Raw genomic sequence first — 19,666 nt, 5'->3', positions numbered from 1 at the left:
GAATCTAAACTCGAATAGATGTAACTGAGAAAGAAGACACGTCGAGGTGCCTACGTGTGGAGTGAACCGAAAGGTGGCAGGAAGAGAAGAAACCCGTGTCTCCACGTGGCAAGAGGGAGGAGGCACGAATCTAAGTCCAGATAGCAGTAGCAGTCGCTCAATATAATGAATGGACTAAAATCGATATTTCCACATTTTGTAATCTAGTACATATACATTAGTATCTTTGTAGATTCATATGACCTTTGGAAAGTCTCGACAAAATAACAGTTGAGATTTCCGAGCAAGAAGTTGGAAGTAACGTTCAACAAAGTATTATGAAAATTATAACACTACAACTCCACTGATTGGAGCATACCCCTCTCCAAATCAAGCCCAAGAAAAAAAGAAAAAAAGAAAAAAAAAAGAATTAGAAATGAAGTTGCCTGCACTGTGACACCACTGAATCCAATGGGCAATAAGGACACTTGAACGGCCGTGTGCTGCTCTTTGACAGCTTCAGTATGGACTGCTTGGATAGCACATGCCCACAAGGCATCAGCATTGGTGGGTTCTCATTACCCCCTTGCTCCCTTAGCACAGGGCAAACAAAGATGGAATGGAATTGGAACTCCCTTCCCAGGTCCACAGGAACTGGTAGTTGCTTCATGGATTGCCACTCCTGATTCTTAGCAGTCATCACTGTCGTCAGCTTCAGCAGCGTTGGAAGTCCTTGAATGCCCGCGGCAATCACCACCCCTAGTGGACTCTTATAAGACTGGCCAAGAAGGCTGCAGAACTGCCGAGTGACCTCGTCGGCCAGCTTTTCCCAGTGTGGATTGGCCATGAGCTCGGTGTATGGGGACTGATCAAGCCGGCCGGCCCATAGGAGACATGCCATTAGCTTCTGGATCTTGGCCTTGTGGACGGAGGCAAATGGAGACAAGTGCACTCTTGCATACTTTAGAGCCTCATCTCGGCCTCCTTGCTTAAGGATCTCCATGAACTGCAGTTGGTGAAGCTTCAACTCAAGGCCGGATCCATTTTGCAGTAGCTGTTCACTGTTCTTGGCAACCCAACTGAGAGCAGGCTCAAGGTTCCTACCCTTCATTGCATGGAGTACTCGGTGCATCTCTTGGAACTGGACTTTTAAAGATGAACCATCAGTTTCACAAGACTCATGTAAGAAGCAATCACCAAGATCAAACAGGCCATCGCGGTAGAAATGACTAGCAATAATTTCATTTACTATATGGATGCCAAAATCCATATTTTTATATGCCTTGGATATATCTTGATTAAAGCACTTCTCGAGGAGCTTGACATACTTGGTCAGTGCAACGATCAGTTCCTTCTGACAGCCTTGAAGTTGATTCACTGGAGCCATATCATTCAACCTAGTCCTCAGCTCTTGAAGAATGAATGTATGGTCAGGGCTTTCAGAAGCATCACTACTGATTGCCTGCATCTTCACAATTGCCTGATCAACCTCTTTCTCAATCTGGTTGATGACCTCTTGAGTTTTAGTGGATGATAGCTTTTGTCTCTTGGCAATGCGTTCAAATCCATCTTTGATTGTATCGAGCTCCATTAACTGAGAGAAATCTGGTTGCGCGGCTTTCAAGCCAGGCCTGTGAAGTAAGGATTTAGGGTAGCCCTCACAATAACTGTTGAAGAATACATCAGCATAAAAACAGCCTATGACAGCCACTTGGCAGAGATATGAAATTCAGAAGTACCAGAACCAGGAAGGTCCTACCTCTAGATCACACAATTGGTCTATCATATCTTTCAAATGAGAAACTTGAGGACAAGATCAAATACGAAACCCAAATGTGAACATTCATTTACGATTTTGGACCAATACAAATATACCCAGGTCTGACAAGCTTGTTTCCAATCCTACTTATATCACAAACAACTTTATGTAATCACATTGCCTGCCACAAATGAGAATATAGCTCTCATATAATGAAGCTAAATCTAAGTATCTAACTACCACCGGACAACTTAAAGAAAGCGCAGCCACCTGAAAGGTCAAAAGAAGAGGAATATGCAACATGTTTGCACGATGTAGTTATGTACTCTACTGGTGAGAATCAGCCCAAGGGTATATGAAGGCAACAACTATGACCGTTGGCTTCAAAAGTACTTGAGTGAATATAATCAAGTAAAACACCCGTGATTGTATGACTACAAATTATTGGCCACATAGTGCTAAACATTTTAAGATATTCATGAAGTAAGGTATTGTGTGTCGGCATCAAGCCATCAACATGCACTTTAGCGGTACAAATTTCAGTCTACAAGAGATGTAAAAGACAAGCTAAGTTATGAAACAGTTTTGTTACCTGAATACAGAGGTAACAAAACTGGGGGAAAACGCTATAGATTATCAGCTAATGGTTGGCTATGAACAATAACAGTATCAGCTAACAGAACAGTCAAGATGCAAATATGATTTCAAAATCTCTAAGCTCTAAGAAAAAAGTAAGCATGCAGTACTGAGTAATCGTACCGTATTATAAATTATAAGCTGTTCTGTAACGAGTAACATGAAAAGTACTTACAGTTGGAGAATAGGCCAAAAAGAGGAAAAATAGAACGCGACTAAGGCAAAAGATTTCAAATAAGTTCATGGACATATTAGTGTCTATTAAGAGCACAATTCCAAGTTCTTATTAAAATAAAAAGGAGCACAATTTCAAGTACCGCATATGGAACTTTAGATGGATTTGACTATATTAAAAAAAATGCAATTAATCTATTTAACTAGAATCACGGATCCATTGGGAATCCAACAAATCTATGTTTCATCTTATACCACGAACCGGTCACGTCCCTATCAACAAATACTCTTCGAAATTTGTAGAAATAAATAAATAATCGGAGCAAGTATAAAACCCTAGGACGTCAATGAACTTGTTTATAGAGGACGGCGAAGGCTACACGAACACCCCATATGCACGGAAAGATATCAGTAGAGGATCGAGAAATTAGGGTTAGGGTTTGGTAGGGGAACGAGTACGAAGACGACGCAGTTGCCGAATGTATATAGAGAGGAGGAGGAGGAGGGGAATGAGAAGGAGGAGTACCTTCGTCGGAGAAAGTGAATCGCAGGAGTTGTTGAAACGGCGGCAAGCGAGGTGGTAAATATAGACGACGGAGGGAGGAGAAGAAAGGAATAATAGAATACACAGCAACCCCGACTTATAGCGACTATAGGTTAAAAATTTTGATACATTTTTCTTTTCTGAAATAAAATAGCAAAATGATTAGTTTAGGATTAAAGGAGCTACTTAAGGTGTCATTTGGTGTAATGATAAGATTCGTCTTTTTTTTTTTTTTTTTTTGCGTCTTAGGAGATTATCCAATCAAGTCATTAAAGCAATCTCTTTCGAAAAGGATTTGTTTGTTAGTTAGTTTTTTAAGAAAAAATCATAGAGCGAAATAGAACGATGACTCTTTGACGCAAGCCACACACTCATATGAGCAAACTATATTGAGTCAGTTTGTGGGTTACATCAATCTTGTAGTTTAAGACACATACATTAGAAAAGGAAAAGAAAAATGCTGCAACACACTAATCCTTGTTAGTCGGGGCTAGACAAAGAAAACTAAAACTAAGATTCCGCAAAAGTCGGTCATGGTTTGGTGCTTGGGGGTTGGTCAAGCGAGAAGAGGTAAAAGTGACTACATCGGCAAGTACATGCTGCAATTGTGCATGGGAAAAGCGAGGAAAGAGAAGGACGAAGCGGCAACAACAACCAAAGAACACTAGCATCATTGGACCACAAGGGACCTTGAAATAGGCACAAGTAACCAAGGCAGTGGTTGGTGGAGGTACAAGAGGGATGGATGAGGGAGGCAACAATAGTTCCAAAATAACCCATGAACGGAAGACGGTCCAATGCTCTCAAAAAGTCTTAGCCTGAAAAGAAAATCCAAAAGGGAGAGAAGAGTTGAAAGGCAACACAAGGGGCGATGGAGTGGCACAAGGTGGCGACGAAAGGAGAAAGGGGGTGAGATTGGGATCTTTTCATATCAAAGAGACAACTTGAAGACTTGGGAATTGAGCTCAAGGGCTAAGCAGGCCAAATGAAAGCACAAACTTTGTTGCTGAGCCCGTCAACAAGGGGGAAAGAGGAGGGTAGAGAAGGAGGCATATCTATTGAGAGAAGGAAGGGACTCATTAAGGTGGAAGAAGAAGAAACTAGAGGTTGGAGTTGAGGAAGGCGTAGCAATTGGTTTGCCCCACTACCAAGAACACAGAAACTCGACGACATCAAAGCCATAGGCTAGAGGGGTGGGGCGACGAGGAAGTTGCTAGCAGAGATAAAAAGTCTCAAAGGTGGGAAGAAGGGTTCGAACCCTAGTTTGTTATGAGCTTTTGAGCATTGAGATTTATTGAGCCTCGTTTACTTTAAGAATAATATCAATTTTAAAATAAACATTTCTCACTGTTATTTTCAAAATAAGGTCTTTATTTCAGTGATAATAATTCTTATGTTTACTTGTATTTTAGAATAATTATATAATAATTACTTTCGATATAATATTAGGTGAATAAAAAATAAAAATATATTTTAGTTTTTATGAAATTAGCATAAATATCCTTTGATTTCATATAATATAGGCTAATGAGATAGATATTAAAGATAAATTAGTAATTAAGTTAATGTGTGGTATAAGATATAATTTTAATAAATAGTGTTTGTAATATAGAATTAGGTTATGACAATGCTTAGTAGTTATTCTATAATAAAAAAAAGTTATTCTTAAATTCTATTGAAGATTAAGAAATAACTAGTTTTACATTGGAAGAAGCAAAAAATATGAGGAGTTTTTTGAAAAAAAAAATAGAAGATATGCATATTCTTATGAGTTAATGATCTATTTTTCTACGATAATTCTTGTATGCAAAAGACTAATAACAAAATATTGACCTTAGATGATAATTAGATGGATAATCTATCAAAATAGCATATTCACGTCAACACAATGTTTCACTAGAACCATACAACAAAGTGAAACTAATGTATGACAGACACTTGAAAATTTCAGAATTTCACTCTTGAAAATGCAAGAACAAGAGGAGAAGAAGGTTGGTCCGAGCAACTTATGACATGGTTTTAGCTAAGGAAAAAAAAAGATCACTGGGAAATTATTGCTGTAGAAACAATAACATCAGTGTTTAAATTCAGTTAAAACAAGATCTGAAAGAGAACAGAAAAAAAATATATCTCTACATATATTCATATGACAAATACTTACAGTACAATGCGGGCACCTCAGAGATGATCATGCACAGTTGTGATTCAACTACAGCTGAAATAATTTACAGAAAACATGAGATGATTCCCTAAGATGGTTAGGACTGCATTCTAAATTTAACTGACTGCAAACAAATTTAAGCAGATAAAAGGTGCCTCAGCTGAAGTAAATGTTCTTCGTTCGAAATATTAAGAGATAAACGAAGATTTGTGAGAAGCGACTCCTGCTCCCAACTTAAGGGACCCAAAGCGTAGAAAGCTTGCACAGTAGATTGATATGCTTGTAGCTCTAAGAGATGGATGTTTGAGGCTACTTCGTCTTCGGAATGACTCTGGCCTTTGTTCTCAGTTTTATATGGACATGCTGACATGGCATCATCGGAGAAACAAATGGCAATTCCAATAGATTTCTCTGTATCCTTATCGGTATATTCATGGAAGTTGCTTCCGCTGCAACTAGCAACAGAGCATTCACTCTCTTTGATAGCATTCAAGGGTATGAAAGATGAATGCATAACTTCATTGCTAGAGTTGTTCTTACCGATACTGTATCTAGGAAAACAATTTCTGGGCGGCATATCTTCGGAAAGTTTCCTTCTTTTGATTGCTTTGCTAACCAAATAATCAGGTAACAAGCTATAATCGGTGCAACAATTCTTTGATTTTTTCGCATGAGTAATTTGGCTGACATGATCCTTTCCCAATCTTTGATCAGCGCATGCTTCTTCATATGTGCCCATATGTGCTGCTCCACACCATAAACTTACTGCAGTACTTTCAGAAATAGGAGAAGTGTGATTGTCATGTTGCTTCTTTCCATTGACCTGAAAAGCAGGGATGTAGTTAAAAGGATACCAACTGAGAAACTCTATTTACCTGCAAGATTAACAACAAAGGCAATGAAAAGAAAGTGCCTACCAGCACAATCTTCTTGAATCAAATGATACTACTATGTCTCATATTATGGTGAATAATTATGAGAACCATGGTCACATTCTTTCGAATTAGATTAACTGAATAATTAACTGCTAACTTGCAAAGTTGCCTGGCCAATGAATAGGTGACTAGAAGAAGTTAAACATAAGTAAGAATTATCTTTTAGATATGATCATTACCAAAAAGAAAAAGAAGATGCACAGAACTATAATTATGGAGCTACCAGCCAATCTTAGAAAACTTGTATAAGAATCTAAGCAATTATTTGATGCCTGAATTATGTTTGTGTTGATAACATATTTCGAACTATAACAACGGAAAATGCAACTATGCAAGTAAACCATCTCATTTTATACAGAAATCAAGTAGTGAGATATGAACCACAATTCCTGAAAAAAAAATTCATTCTAAAATATATAATGTATGCCATAGGGATCTTCAAAGTCATGCATAATAGTATAATACCATGTAAATTAGTTATTGAAGCATATTATTGGATTGAAGTCATAAACGATCCCAAAGTAGGAAAGCAACCAATCAAGCATGAATAAGTAAAATCGGCCAAAACTTAAACTAATGGACAAAGAATATTTAGATTCTAAGGATTGGTTATGTACCTTCTCAATCCCAACCCACTGATCATTAAGCCAAACCTTCCGTTCCCTTATTCCAGATATATGAAATGCTTTAAGTTGGATTGAGCCAAAGAGTTTGATGACAAAACAATTGTTCCTTAGGACCTTCACAATCTTGCCAGTCCTCCATGAGCAAATATCAAACACCTCGGCGATGTCATCGCAAATCCATCTCTTCTTTCTTTGCTCACATGGTGGATGAGGCCTAACATCTTCCTTGTGCACCTTTTCTTCTAGAGGACCTCCTTCAGCAGTCAAAAGTAGCTCATACCTAACAGTGAATTTACATCTGTGTGCTGATAATATTACTGTTGCAGGGAACCAAGAGCCATATGGATCCTCATCTCTTCGAAAAACTTCCACCCTCCTCCCTTCCTTCAATTTCATCCTCGCGATATTCTAAAAGTCCAGCCCTGCTAGATTAAATAGACAGGGATAAACGATTAGGCTAGCAATAGATTGGGGGAAAGAAAGGAATGGTTGGAGGCATCAATTACCTGCAACCATCTTACCATCTTCTTTAGGATGAAGCTACTTTAACTCTCTAATTTGCGAGAGAACTGGAACCCTAGTATCCTGATAAGAAGTGTGTGCACAATATCAGCAATCCTGTTATTTAAATTCTAGTAAAAATGGGAATAAAATCCATCACATGTACAGCAATAAGGACAATGTTGGATGTTCATCTAGTTTGACAAAGGCAAAGTCTCTTTTAAGAAAATGAACAAAACGATCTAAAAGAAGAACAATTGAAGATCCAAAATATGAGACAACAGGAAGAGGTAAACTTCGATACATTTAGACCTATTGCTGCAATACTGCTCAAGTGCATATCAACTAACAAATCAAAGGGAGAAGATTCTTCCATACAACCGAGTTGATTTTACAAGTTACATAAACCAATTCCAAGTAGAGAGGAGGATGAAGAGAACTCAAACTGAACAAATTCTTGTTCCCAAAAAGAAGCAACATCAAGTATAATCTCTCCAGGGTCTTCTAAAGCATAAACCCATCAAGTTTCATTAAAAATCACCTACGGGAAGAAAATTTCCACCAAACTAAAAATACCCATCATCCATATTTCAAACCGAAAACTAAGAAGAGCAACTCGATTTCAGAAATTAAAAAAGAAAACCAACAACAAAGGATCGGAAATTTTTAGCAGCTTCATCTATCACCTGAAGACAAAAAACAAATGATGGCGATTTCGAGAAACCAATAGAGGAGACTAAACCAATCGGCGTCGGGTGGGCTGTTTCTGGTAATAAATAAAAAGCTCAAGGAGGAGAAAATAAAATAGAATGATAATTAGCTTCCAGCCTAGAAGATAACGAAAATAACTCCCCCCCCCCCCACCCAAACAAATTTGAGCAATATAAATAATTAACAATAAATATGAAGTACGTGATTTTTACCCAGATAAATCCCCCGCCTTCTGGATTAGATAGTGGGGTCAAAGGTTTGTAACGGATAACATTATGACATCAGCTCGAATGGAAATCTATCCCTATCCAAAACTCGATAGGTTTTGGGTTAAAATAGTGGACTATTCGGAGTGCTCACTCAATAGACACCACACCTATCCCACACATTAGACATCACACGTTGTCTTCTGCACTGCTTCTGAATGATGGATTGCATTCGAAAGATTACTGCTCTTGTTAATTGCTAAATCTACGAAAATTCTTCATGGTTCTGTTGCAACACTACACAAGTTTTCAGTAATCCTCGAAAAGAGAAAAAAAACAGAGCCAGCTCTCTCTCAGGAACAAATTGCCCGTCTTATACCCACTGACGTACGATCTAGATCCAAGGCAAATAAAGTAAATTGAAGATTGCAATAACCATCAACGATAATAAGTTGCCACTTCTCTCGGAAATAAAATAAAACAATCAACGATGATGCAATCTTTAACGAGGAAAAGAACCCAGCGAGCAACTTCTCTAACCATGTCCTACAAACGCCTATTTGAGCAACATATTTGAACATATTTCTCTTCAACCACCATTCAGTTAATATCATTCTGATGGCTTAAAGATCAAAATATAGAACGGTAGGCTGGCCAACAAAGCAAGGGTTCTTGTGATACGGAAATGATCATTAATACTAAAACCATGCTAGTCAAAATATGCTGTCTCGCTGAGAATGTTCATGCAAAATAAATAAATAAGTCAAGATCTACAAGTCCGCAGCCCTGTTCATCTGGACCACATTCAGCTGCTCTGCAATTTCGAGCACATCAAAATCCTCCTTTGCTACGACATCATTCATACAGCTCTTCCCTACTATTCCTTTTGGGATGAGATGGGCTAAATCTCTGTTTAAACAGACAACTACAGGATTATGACCTGACCCACTCTGTGCAGATGTAACTTAAGATACAACGCGAGCAGCTGCATTATAGGAACAAGCAATGCGAGCAGCTGCATTACAGGAACAAGCGGAGAACTAACTTTGAACTATTTATATATCAATTCAGTATGGTTAACATGCCCATTACTGAAGTGAAGGATGAGAAGGAAGGTGCAGGATTGTAATGGAGATATGGTTGGATGGGTTTCATTTAGGCAGTAAACTCTAAAAGGTAATAAACCAGAGAAAGTTTCATTGCTCCTATGAATACAGCTAATGATATCCAAAGGATAATAGAAGCAGGCAATTTGAGACAGAACCCTCGCATGATGAGCGGACAGTTGAAGCTGTGAAAGGCGACAGCCTGGTGAATGCTAGCGCAAAGACAAACGGTTGAAAATTGCTCCAGAAGTTGATTCAATCTGCACACAAGTGAATAATCAGAAGCAAGAAAATTAATAATGATAATAAAGATCAGTAAGCTAGTATAAATCAGCAGAAAATAAAACTTACATCTGGGATATGGCCTGTTACCATACGGAGGAGCTCCTTGCCTCATCTAGACAAATTAGAAAACCTTGTCGTATTAATAGTCAAAAAGGGGAAACACTCGACTCACAGACTGCTTTGGAACAGGTAGCTACTAATTGAAAGAACATATTAGAAGAAAGAAACAGCATCAAGAATCCTCATTCATTTCTGCAGTTTGTATTGAACAGAATCAACCAAAAGAACTAAATCTGATTTACAAAACCAACACTACCTGAAAGTTGTTGGAGTGTTCAACAGCTCCATGATAATTACCTAGAATACATACAAACATACGATTAGCTCACTCAGTTACATAATTTGCAACATTAGAATTTCAAAACATACCAGTTGAATATCCAACACCTGGGCCCTGGTAATATGGCAAAGAAGATCCAGCTGTGCCATGAGGAAGTGCACCATAGCTAGAACAAAACGAGGTTAAGAGGAAAAATTGGTTACACAAGTAAATAAGGAAATGTATCATTACTAAATAACCATAGAAGGTGTTTTATAGTTGGCAAGCAAGGAAACCTTGAGCTAGCAATTGGATAACTACTCCCAAAACGAGGATGAGGGTAGCCTCTCATATCAGAATACATTGTCTCATCACCCTGTAGAATCAGGTACAATCAAGATGATGATAGACGGTAATCACAAGGGACCAGATAGTTATGAGAGGTTCATGCATTACCAAAGAAGAAAAGGGACGCTTTCCTCCAGATAAGCTATGTCCATAATCTGGACCGGCAGGGTCTGGCATCATAAACATAAAAGCAACAGATGAATCAGCCTACAAAGAAAGTAGCTGCTAATAATATTGCTTGAAGTCTCAGCCAAAACTAAAGCTATGTCACTTCAAGTACTTGGAAAAATCAGAAAATAAAGCTCGCATAAAAATCACCACCAGTTCTTAAAAGAATTGGGCGCTCTCATCCTATGTAAAGGGTAATGCTCCACTGTTTGCAAGTCCTTCCCATGAAAGTGAAAATATGACACTAAATTGGTTGGATCGTGACCCTTCTTAATAAGAAGGAAAAAGAATATTATCTTCACCTTGTCCATGAATTAAGAAGGGCGGGTAACTGCAAGACAATGGAACATAGGAAAGAAAGACAATGCTTTGCCTTTTTGACATCATCCGAAGCTTTCTTGTGATGCAATCAACCAATTTTTTACTGCTGAGCGGTGACTAATTACTGACTATATTTACTTTCATCTCAATGCAGGAAAAAGCCCAAAAGTCAAATAGATCCTTCAACTTCAGCTATTAACTTTTTCAGGTCAGATTTTAACTTTAATTCTAAAAGCCTTTATTATAATTCATCTTGTTTATGATCATGGTCATAAATCAAATCATCCCTCTGAACATAGATCTAGAGTAAACACCATACACTTGGTTATACCTGCATCCCTAAAATGTCATTAAGTCTTACTACGACATGATTAAGCCATATTATGCCATATCTTTTCTCGATGTTCCTGTAGATTTCACCATTTCAGCAGATCTTACTAGTTACTACTACCCTCTTCTTTACTGGAAAACTACCTCGCCCTTATCTCTGCTAAATCCAAAGTTAAGCTTGCAGAGAGGCCTTTGAAATAGTCTGAAACAAAGAGGAATCAGAGTATAATAGTGAGAGCGAGAATGTGAAGGAAAGAACATAGTGAAGGATATTGTTCATATTGTTCATGTCTACAGTAAATGTACTGCTCAAAGTTGTTCATGTGAAACACTTTTTGGACACTCTTTTATTCCCTTCCCTGTTCTTTATTGGTTCATGAATTGGCCATGGCTAACATAGCTAACATTCTGCGGGACTAGGTAATCATCAAATGAAGTAATTAAATCTTTCATCCTCAGCCTAAACTGCTTATCTGATACCAATAATAAAAAACAATGATATCTCTGCCATTTGTGTATGGTCCCTGGAACATGTAATGCCTTGTAAATTGTGATCATGATGTCATGGCCTAATCAATCAAACTCCTACTAAAGCATAACAAAAGAATAAGCTACATAACACAATATCTACCGAGTTTCACAACAATCAGCTATTCTTAAGTCTTAACATAATAAAATTATGCTAACAGTTTGACTTATTGTGTCAGAGATATGAGGGAAGCTCCTATATATCAAAGTTAACGTACTTAAACTGAAAGCTTTCCAAATCTAGAACAATTTCAGAAAGTGATCCTTGCTTGCAAGAGCTAGACTGCAATTACAAGGTAGATTCCTACCTGAAATAATAACAGGCACCTCTCCATACCAAAACTTTCCATAGTCTAAAACTGAGCACGAACTTGGCTAACATCAAGTTCTGAAACATATCATTTTTTTTTTCAACTATCAAGCTTTCCATTATGACTATCTTAAGTTAAGAGATGTAGAACAGACAGATATTTAATATAACTATCTGACGATGATGAACCAAGTGACGTATAGTTTATACCTTTTTTTACTAACTGATGATGTAGTATCACCAAAAGCTACATAATACAAAAAATAAAAAGATACTGCACAAGGGAATGTCATGTGCCTCTTCTTAGCATACCTCTACCATAACCAATCTGCCCCTGCTTCCAAGTAGCCTGTTCCCTCAAAACATGGAGAAGCTCATGGGTAGTAGAGGACCTCTTATCACCCATAGTAAGATGATCCCCTCTGGAAGGCATCCCTTTGTTCAAAGAAGCACTGGAATTTGTTTGGCCTGAAAAAATGTGAAAAGGAAATATAAAAAATATAAGACAAGAATCTCATCATGTAGTCGAACTACAATAGACCATGTGTCAAAAAAAAAAAATATCATGTCAAGTATGATTTTTCCAAACTTGCAAGTCATGTTCTATTTGAATTCTACAACAGTAGAATACTACAGTAAATAGTCAGCAAGAAAACAAGCAAACAGATTGAAATGATTCAATATAAACTATAAATTTCCTGTCATTGCTACTAAAATAGGTAGGTTGAACAATTTGTCATTCATCCAACTTCACAAAGATGACCGACTCTGAAAGATTTAGATCTGACCTTTAGTGCAGATGAGCAAGATGCTAGAGTATCTTGTTATCAAAGTAGGTGACATACACAGAGCATGAATTTGTTTCCTAAGTTTATGGCATAATTATTTGTACAGAAGCAAACCTGCAAAGACTATGTTGTACATGTAACATATAGCTTAATATAACATAGGTATTGCCTCTTACACCCGAACTCAATAGGTTTGAAAATCTACGGCAGAATCCACCAATGAGCAAATATAGATAAAGTTAAAGGCACGGCTAAAGAAAATGTTCCCATCAATTTGTTACCAAGTGTTTATGGAGGAGTTGGAGGAGATTATAGTTTTTTTTCAAAATCATGGGAAAGCCTGTGTAGTACATCAGAAAGCAAAATTTGAAGATTCAGTTTTGGTTCTGGTTCTCGAAACATATTGTCTGTTTTGACCATCGTGACCTTGTTTTCCAGAGTTCTGGTTTTGATACTCTTGTAATATACCAAAAACTCAAGAAATTGGCCAAAAAATGAAAAGATTAAAAGGTTCAGAAAAAATAATAGAGAAGTTAGAAAAACTATTCAATTAAGATAGTGAATAAAATTCAATATTTTAAAAGCATGCCTCAAGTGGCGGGCGATCACCCCACCGCCTACCACCTAGATGAGCAACGAGACAGGTGACAAAGCGGTTTAGCATTTTTATATATCAAAATTCAATATATATAATTTTAATACTAGTAGTAGTATATATAATCACAATTCACCTCCATAACTTACAAGAATAACAACCAAATCTTCAAAATAAATAATATGACCAACATTATCAGATCAATGGATTAACATCAATTAGAAAACTAATTAGCAAAATTTTCAGAACAGTGTGAAAATTAGCATTAATAAATGACAGGTTAACATTATTAAGAATTAAATAATTATATTAATAAGCCAATATTCATGACAGTCATGAAAGTGATCTCTTTCTTCTTTTGCAGAACAAATTACTATAAATAATTAATAAAAAAATTTAGTAAACTAATTATTGAAATATTACTGTAGACTAGAGCGATCAGCCGAGCAGAGAAGAAAGAGAAAGGGAAGAAGAGAAGAGAAGGGAAGATCTTGTCAGTGTCGTTGCTTGCTGGCCCTATTGCTTGCCGGCCCCGAGAGTGAAAGGAAAGAAGATAAGAAGAAAGAGAAGAAATAGGAGAAAGCCTGCGCCACTTGAGAGAGATGGATTTAGGGCAGAATAGGAGGATCAAGTGAGGAGATTAAAAGTGATCGTTACAATTTTTTATTTTTAAGTTAGCCAAAATCCAACATGTATCTGTCGACACAACCCATGTCTACTAAAAAGGTGGGCCACTAGGCGCCAAAACGGCCAGCCCTGAGCGCCAATGCATCTTGCATTACTACTTTGCAGGACAGCCAGTGCGCTATAGACTAAATTATAGGCTATGGGTCAGGTAAGGCCGTAAGGGCCAAGCATGATATCTTATCCATTACTAAACCAATGAAAAAACTGAAGCTTTTAAGCCAAGGTCTCATGAGAGAGGGACCGCTGTTTAAAGGTAAGGATCATCCATGACAATTAGTTTCAAGCCATTCAGGCCAAAACAAGAGCAAATCAGATGAGATGGGAACCAAAACTAGACCCTTAGCCAAAAATATTATAAGATTATATCCACCCTTGCATAATGAAGATCAGACACAATGTCAATATAAATACATAATAGAGAAGTGGATGACCAACGATAAAAAGAACTACTTGTGCCGTATGGGCCCAGATGTGAAGCCTTCTGTGCCAAATTATGCCAGCACTTAACATGCATTAATGTGAAAAGATATGCAATTTTGTAAAGGGAATCATAGGTGCTTTACCCATCTTTCTAGACAGAATGTTTTAAATTCTGTCCAAGTATTAAACAAATATAGAAGTTATTACTTCTGCAAAACTATCATAAGCAGCCACATAAATACTTGCTGCTAAATATGTTAAACATCCAGGATACAAAATGCAACAAAACCTGTTGCATAAGTAAGCTGTACAAAGCATATTCACAAAATATAAGAACAAATAAACACAACATATGTGAATTTCAAATTTAACAATGTGCTTACATGTCAAACATATTGAGTAGAGACAAAAAAAAACTAGCATTCCAATCCAATAAAGGACCTAACGTAAAGCCAACAAGAGTTCTAGATCATCTCTACTACAGAATTGATGCTGGAGTTTGCAGGAGTTATGATTTGTTGGCATAATAAAAAGATGATGCATAAAGTTTAAGACTAGGATGGCATTAGAAGAACCTTCCAAGTTGTTGCCATGAAGGATATTTTTGAAAGGATTGTGAGAAAATTGAATATCTAAATATGCACTTGTTTTCATACCATTATAATTATGTGATTAGAGCACTCCTACAGATGAACTCTCAAATAAAAGGTCTGCAAGATGGCAACTGAATGCAAGGGCATAACGAAACAAAATAGAATCAGTCCTGAACTCTATATATCAAGATTAATATCAAAAGAAAAGAGACAATAAGCTTCAAAGCTATCCAAATCAAAAAGATCCACAATTTTGCCCATAGGAATTCAAACTCACGTTGAACTGTGGGTTTTTCTTTGTCGTAGTTACTCGATTTGTACCCTCCTTTGTTCTGCTTGACCTTACGTACAGGCTTAGCCAGTGATACTTTAATATTGACCTGGGATAAATCAGACTAAAAAGAGTGACCAATTGTGTCAACTAACATTATTTTACCATCCATAAACAAAGAAGCAACCTTTGAACCGTTCTCAATTATTTCCTCCTTATCAAACAATTCAATGCAAGATAAAGCAGCCTCTCGAGTTGTGTAGTTAACAAATGCAAAATCCTTCCTTTTGGCAGATGGAATATCACGTGAAAGGACAACTCGCTCGATCATCCCAAACTTTTTGAAGGACTCTGTCACCTTAGCTTGATCCCAAGAGGATGGTATACCTTCAACATAAACTGATTTTACCTAAATGGAGGCAAATGATGGATCAACATACTTATATGGTGAAGATTCCACAAGGAGTAGCTAAAAAGAATAGTTATTGCATAAAACCGCAATTACGGGAAAGGAGTATAATTTATTTTGGTGGTATCTGACGAGAGAAGAAACGTAAAGGAGCACATAGTTGCGTAGTCGATGTTGGAAGAAAGAATGTAATTTTAAATATTGAATACAAGTAATAAGGGTAGTATACTTTGTATGAGGTTTGAGCAAAAGAACAATATTGCCTCAACATCTTTGACAATAAAACACATAAGGTAAACAACAATGCATACGCATCCAATGCTTGTGACCATTCTTTAAAGATCTTCAAAACCACATGATATTGTGGAACTTGGAGATTATGACATCTAAAGTCAACCTTTGGTCACAAAGTGGAATAATTTGTCATCCTTTTTGGTGTTTGTTGTATGAAATCTAAATGGCTTCCTATTCTCAACTCATAATCCATGATAACATTGTCATATCCAGATATCCTAGTATCAAATTTTCTTTTGTTCCACAAACAATGGAAACTAATGATGCCAATGACAATCAACAACCATAGAACCCGTGAAAAAAAAGAAGCAATCAGATGGTCTTGGTTTTCTCATTTCTCCAAACATAGCCAAAAATTCCCCTCTTATATCAATTATATTTCAGACTCAATAATCTACTACCATGTAATCCTTCACCGACAAAAAAAAGGCAAAGTAATTTGGTGCATAGGTAGGAAGGCGTTGAGAGAAAGAGAGGACCTTCTGCATCTCTTCTTCATCTGGATCATTCAAAGGTTCAGCCCAAGCAACTTTAACATTTCGCCCCTTACCAAAAACATCTTTCTTTTGAAGCTTCTTGTATGCAATTTGTGCATCTCTATTGGTTTCTAGTTCAAGAAATGCAAACCCACGGTTGGAACCAGCAGCACTAGAATCGGCCATCACAGTGACTGTGTCGATCTTCTCAATTCCAATTTCATGCAATAACTTTGTTACCTGCTCAAAAATTGAAAAAGAAGGCAGAAATTGTATCAGTCAAAGATGAAAATGGAATGAACAAAAATTCCAACTCTTCCATATTCAAAACTACTACCAATAAACCGCTAGATATGTATAAAATGGTGCTCACATCTTCTTTTGTCCATTGTTTGTCGATGTTTCCAAGAAATATGGTATCATTTCCCTCGAGAGTTGCAGCTCCACAAAGCTTCCCACAAATCTAAAATTCTCATTTCAAAACAAAATTAGTGTGGATCATGACTTTCTATCAATGAAATCAATGGATTAAAGAATATATAATCAATCACACCAAGTATAAGACTAAGCAACATTTCGGAATGCAGCACAAGACAAAAAATGCATTGTGCATAGTATGTAAGCAAAACTCTGAGAGAGAGTTCTAGATGATTATCCCATTATGCAAGATTAGCAAGCCAACCAAAAGAGTTTGAAGTGAAAGAAATTGATTACTTCTTCAGCAAAAAAGAAAGAAACCTTTCAAAGCTAAAGAAAGTAAGAGTACACAAAAACATTAAGGCAACAAATTGGAAATATTAAACATCATGTGAGTTGAAGATACATTTTAAAAATAGTGTAGATTACAACCTTGATTGCCTTGCAGATGTATGAATTTAAAAATTAAGTAGGGTAACTAGAACTTAATTCTCTCAAGTACCTTTTAAAATTAAATTTGCTTATCCCGCAAAGAAATTGGAAATATTAAACATCATGTGAGTTGAAGATACATTTTTAAAATAGTGTAGATTACGACATTGATTGCCTTGCAGATGCATGAATTTAAAAATTAAGTAGGGTAACTAGAACTTAATTCTCTCAAGTACCTTTTAAAATTAAATTTGCTTATCCTGCAAATAAATTTTTTAATAAAATAAAGCATTAGTAATTTTTCAAAAAAGATGGTTCTTAACAATCATGGGAATATAGTTCTAGTTTTATACATAGGTCAAAATAAAAATAACAAGAAAATCATCGCATACAGAGTACTATTGCAGCAAATTCACACTACCTAACAATGGCAACCAAATGCATTTAAATATTTAAAAGAACAAGTGACAATCATGATTAAGAATCTTCAGGAGGACTTAATTTTGGTTTTTTTTGTTTTGTTTTGTCTTTTCACCCTTATTCGAATGGAGTTAAGGGATCCGAGGAGATAAGAGGAAGAAGTAGGCAATGGGATCAGGAAGTACCTCCACTTTGGCAAACTCGGTCACGGCCTTCTTGGCCTGCGCAGACTCCTTGTACCTTAAGAAAGCATACCCCTTGTTCTTTCCCGTCTGTCCTTCCATCATCATTCGGATTTCCACAATCTCTCCAACTTTGGCAAACACTTTCCTAATATCCTCCTCCTTCGCGTCTCTGTCCAAACCTCCTATGAATATCTCCGTCTTCCTTCTCCTCTGCCGCTCTGATATCCTAGCTTCCTCATCTCCAGGAACCTCTGCCTCATTAGACTTATCCTCCTCCTCCATTGCTACATCGTTGCTCACGTCCTTCTGATCATTCCCCTTATCCTCCTCCTCCTGCTGTTGCTGCTCTAGCTTTTCCGGATCCGATTTCTCGACTAGGGTTTCTTGTGCCGGAACCGGAGGTGATAGCACGTCCGATGCTTTCGGGACTTCATCGACCTTCTTCACTTTTGGAACTAACTTCTTGACGATTTTCTTCCTCACAACCTTTCTGATCCTCTTCGTGGTCGTCTTCACAGACGGTTCCGAGGGTTCCGTCGGCCCAGCAGCCTCCAAGGGTTCCGTCGGCCCAGCACTCTCCAAGGGTTCCTCCGGCGCCGGCGCCATGGCCGGGGACTCGGAAGGTACAGCTCCAACGGCCCCTTGAGATCCGGCGTCAGAGGCGGCAGCTTGTTGTAGGGGCTCGGCGGTCTCCGGAGCGGCGTCGGGGATGGCCACCGGGGTTTCCGCGACGGCACCGGTGGTGCTGGGCTCGGAAGTGGGTGTCTCGGAGGAGATTGGCGTGTCCGTTGCATCGATGGTGGGATTAGGGTTAGGGTTCGGGGTGGGGGTGGGGGTTTCGGGCGCGGGAGCAGGAGGGGAAAGGTCGGGGAGTGGAGATTCGGATTGGGATTTGGCTTTGGATTTAGAAGTTGGGGTTTTTCGAACGGTTCTTACGACCTTCTTCCTCGGAGGCATCTTCGCCGATGGGCAGCTAGGGTTCAGAGGAGGGAAGGAAGTGTTTCGGTGAGGAGGAAAGAAAGAGGAACTATAATGGCGGTAGCATACCAGTTGCTGCGATTTGCGACTGTGGATAAATATTAGAAGGGGAGTAATAAATTGCTTTACAATTCTGGGATATCTTTCCTTTTTGCCAGGATAAATAATAAAAACGATCGGATCGGATCGGATCGGATCGGGTATTGGTAATATCCAAGATTGGTTAATAGTTTTTGCTGAAAATTGGGTAGCAAGTAAATTTTAGGAAAAATTTATCAAAAATATCATATCAATATTTATTATTGGATCTATATATTTTGCTTTGATATAATACAAAATATTTTATTACAATAAAAAATAAAATAATTTAAAAAAATCTCTCACCAGTCACCTCATCATTTTCTTTTTCTCAACCTTAATCTCTTCTTCCTCTCTCTCCAATCCCATTAAACCCACCTTGATGCTTCAGCCTTTCAAAAACTAAAACTGATTTACTGACATAATTAAGAATATTTATCAACGTTTGATTCCAGTATTTTACGTTGGTGGGCCGGGTTTAGGCCTAAAGTAATTAAAACTACGTTGAGTCGATCTGGCACAGCATTGCTTGCACAGGTCTAGCCTCCAGTTTGTTGCGTATTCTTATTGCAGGTCAGACGAGCTAATTTAATCTGCTCAGTACTCTTGTTTGCCAACAGTTGATATATTTTGATAGCTCCCAGATAATTTGGTTCATTTTAGAAAAGAATAGGGA

General features: G+C 37.6%; 3 protein-coding genes across 11 annotated transcripts; all 3 read right to left on the bottom strand.

Annotated features, from left to right (window-relative positions):
- Positions 1–239: 239 nt before the first annotated feature.
- Positions 240–5,380, bottom strand: LOC140783688 (protein RMD5 homolog). 3 transcript variants are annotated; one of them, XM_073130655.1, is made up of 2 exons: positions 5,254–5,380; positions 240–1,610 (listed from the first exon to the last, which is right to left on the bottom strand). In XM_073130655.1, the coding sequence occupies exon 2, from the start codon at positions 1,568–1,570 to the stop codon at positions 410–412; it is 1,161 nt and encodes a 386-aa protein (XP_072986756.1). In that variant the 5' UTR covers positions 1,571–1,610; positions 5,254–5,380; the 3' UTR covers positions 240–409. The 3 variants fall into 3 exon arrangements, with proteins under 3 accessions (XP_072986756.1, XP_072986754.1, XP_072986755.1); XM_073130653.1 differs by lacking the exon at positions 5,254–5,380 and adding an exon at positions 3,075–3,193; XM_073130654.1 differs by lacking the exon at positions 5,254–5,380 and adding an exon at positions 3,075–3,185 and having other exon boundaries at positions 240–1,646.
- LOC140783690 (uncharacterized) lies at positions 5,209–8,214 on the bottom strand. Of its 7 annotated transcripts, none has more exons than XM_073130656.1 (4): positions 8,002–8,214; positions 7,321–7,399; positions 6,806–7,236; positions 5,209–6,076 (listed from the first exon to the last, which is right to left on the bottom strand). In XM_073130656.1, the coding sequence occupies exons 3-4, from the start codon at positions 7,208–7,210 to the stop codon at positions 5,390–5,392; spliced, it is 1,092 nt and encodes a 363-aa protein (XP_072986757.1). In that variant the 5' UTR covers positions 7,211–7,236; positions 7,321–7,399; positions 8,002–8,214; the 3' UTR covers positions 5,209–5,389. The 7 variants fall into 7 exon arrangements, with proteins under 7 accessions (XP_072986757.1, XP_072986761.1, XP_072986764.1 ...); XM_073130660.1 differs by having other exon boundaries at positions 6,806–7,239; positions 8,002–8,143; XM_073130663.1 differs by having other exon boundaries at positions 6,806–7,239; positions 7,336–7,399; positions 8,002–8,143.
- A 728-nt stretch (positions 8,215–8,942) lies between these two features.
- On the bottom strand, positions 8,943–19,046 carry LOC140783685 (uncharacterized). Its single transcript, XM_073130650.1, has 12 exons — positions 17,935–19,046; positions 16,854–16,943; positions 16,484–16,720; positions 15,489–15,710; positions 15,308–15,410; positions 12,260–12,415; positions 10,399–10,460; positions 10,239–10,318; positions 10,053–10,129; positions 9,940–9,980; positions 9,690–9,735; positions 8,943–9,598 (listed from the first exon to the last, which is right to left on the bottom strand). Exons 1-12 carry the CDS (start codon positions 18,889–18,891, stop codon positions 9,594–9,596), a joined length of 2,076 nt encoding a protein of 691 aa, XP_072986751.1. The 5' UTR covers positions 18,892–19,046; the 3' UTR covers positions 8,943–9,593.
- Between the last annotated feature and the right edge of the window lie 620 nt (positions 19,047–19,666).

Source organism: Typha latifolia, chromosome 3 (assembly GCF_019914945.1).
Source record: "Typha latifolia isolate L0001 chromosome 3, TyphaL0001v2, whole genome shotgun sequence".
Taxonomy (NCBI): Eukaryota; Viridiplantae; Streptophyta; class Magnoliopsida; order Poales; family Typhaceae; genus Typha; species Typha latifolia.
This window is presented reverse-complemented; position numbering and strand designations above follow the sequence as displayed.

Bases quoted from the DNA above. Each gene is read 5' to 3' on its own strand.
- LOC140783688 (XM_073130655.1), bottom strand. From the start codon at position 1,570: ATGGAGCTCGATACAATCAAAGATGGATTTGAACGCATTGCCAAGAGA.
- LOC140783690 (XM_073130656.1), bottom strand. From the start codon at position 7,210: ATGAAATTGAAGGAAGGGAGGAGGGTGGAAGTTTTTCGAAGAGATGAG. The intron at 6,077-6,805 runs GTACATAACCAA...CCTGCTTTTCAG, and splicing joins AGTGGGTTGGGATTGAGAAG to GTCAATGGAAAGAAGCAACA.
- LOC140783685 (XM_073130650.1), bottom strand. From the start codon at position 18,891: ATGCCTCCGAGGAAGAAGGTCGTAAGAACCGTTCGAAAAACCCCAACT. The intron at 10,319-10,398 runs GTAATGCATGAA...CTGATTCTACAG, and splicing joins AGCGTCCCTTTTCTTCTTTG to GGTGATGAGACAATGTATTC. The intron at 10,130-10,238 runs GTTTCCTTGCTT...GTTTTGTTCTAG, and splicing joins TATCCAATTGCTAGCTCAAG to CTATGGTGCACTTCCTCATG.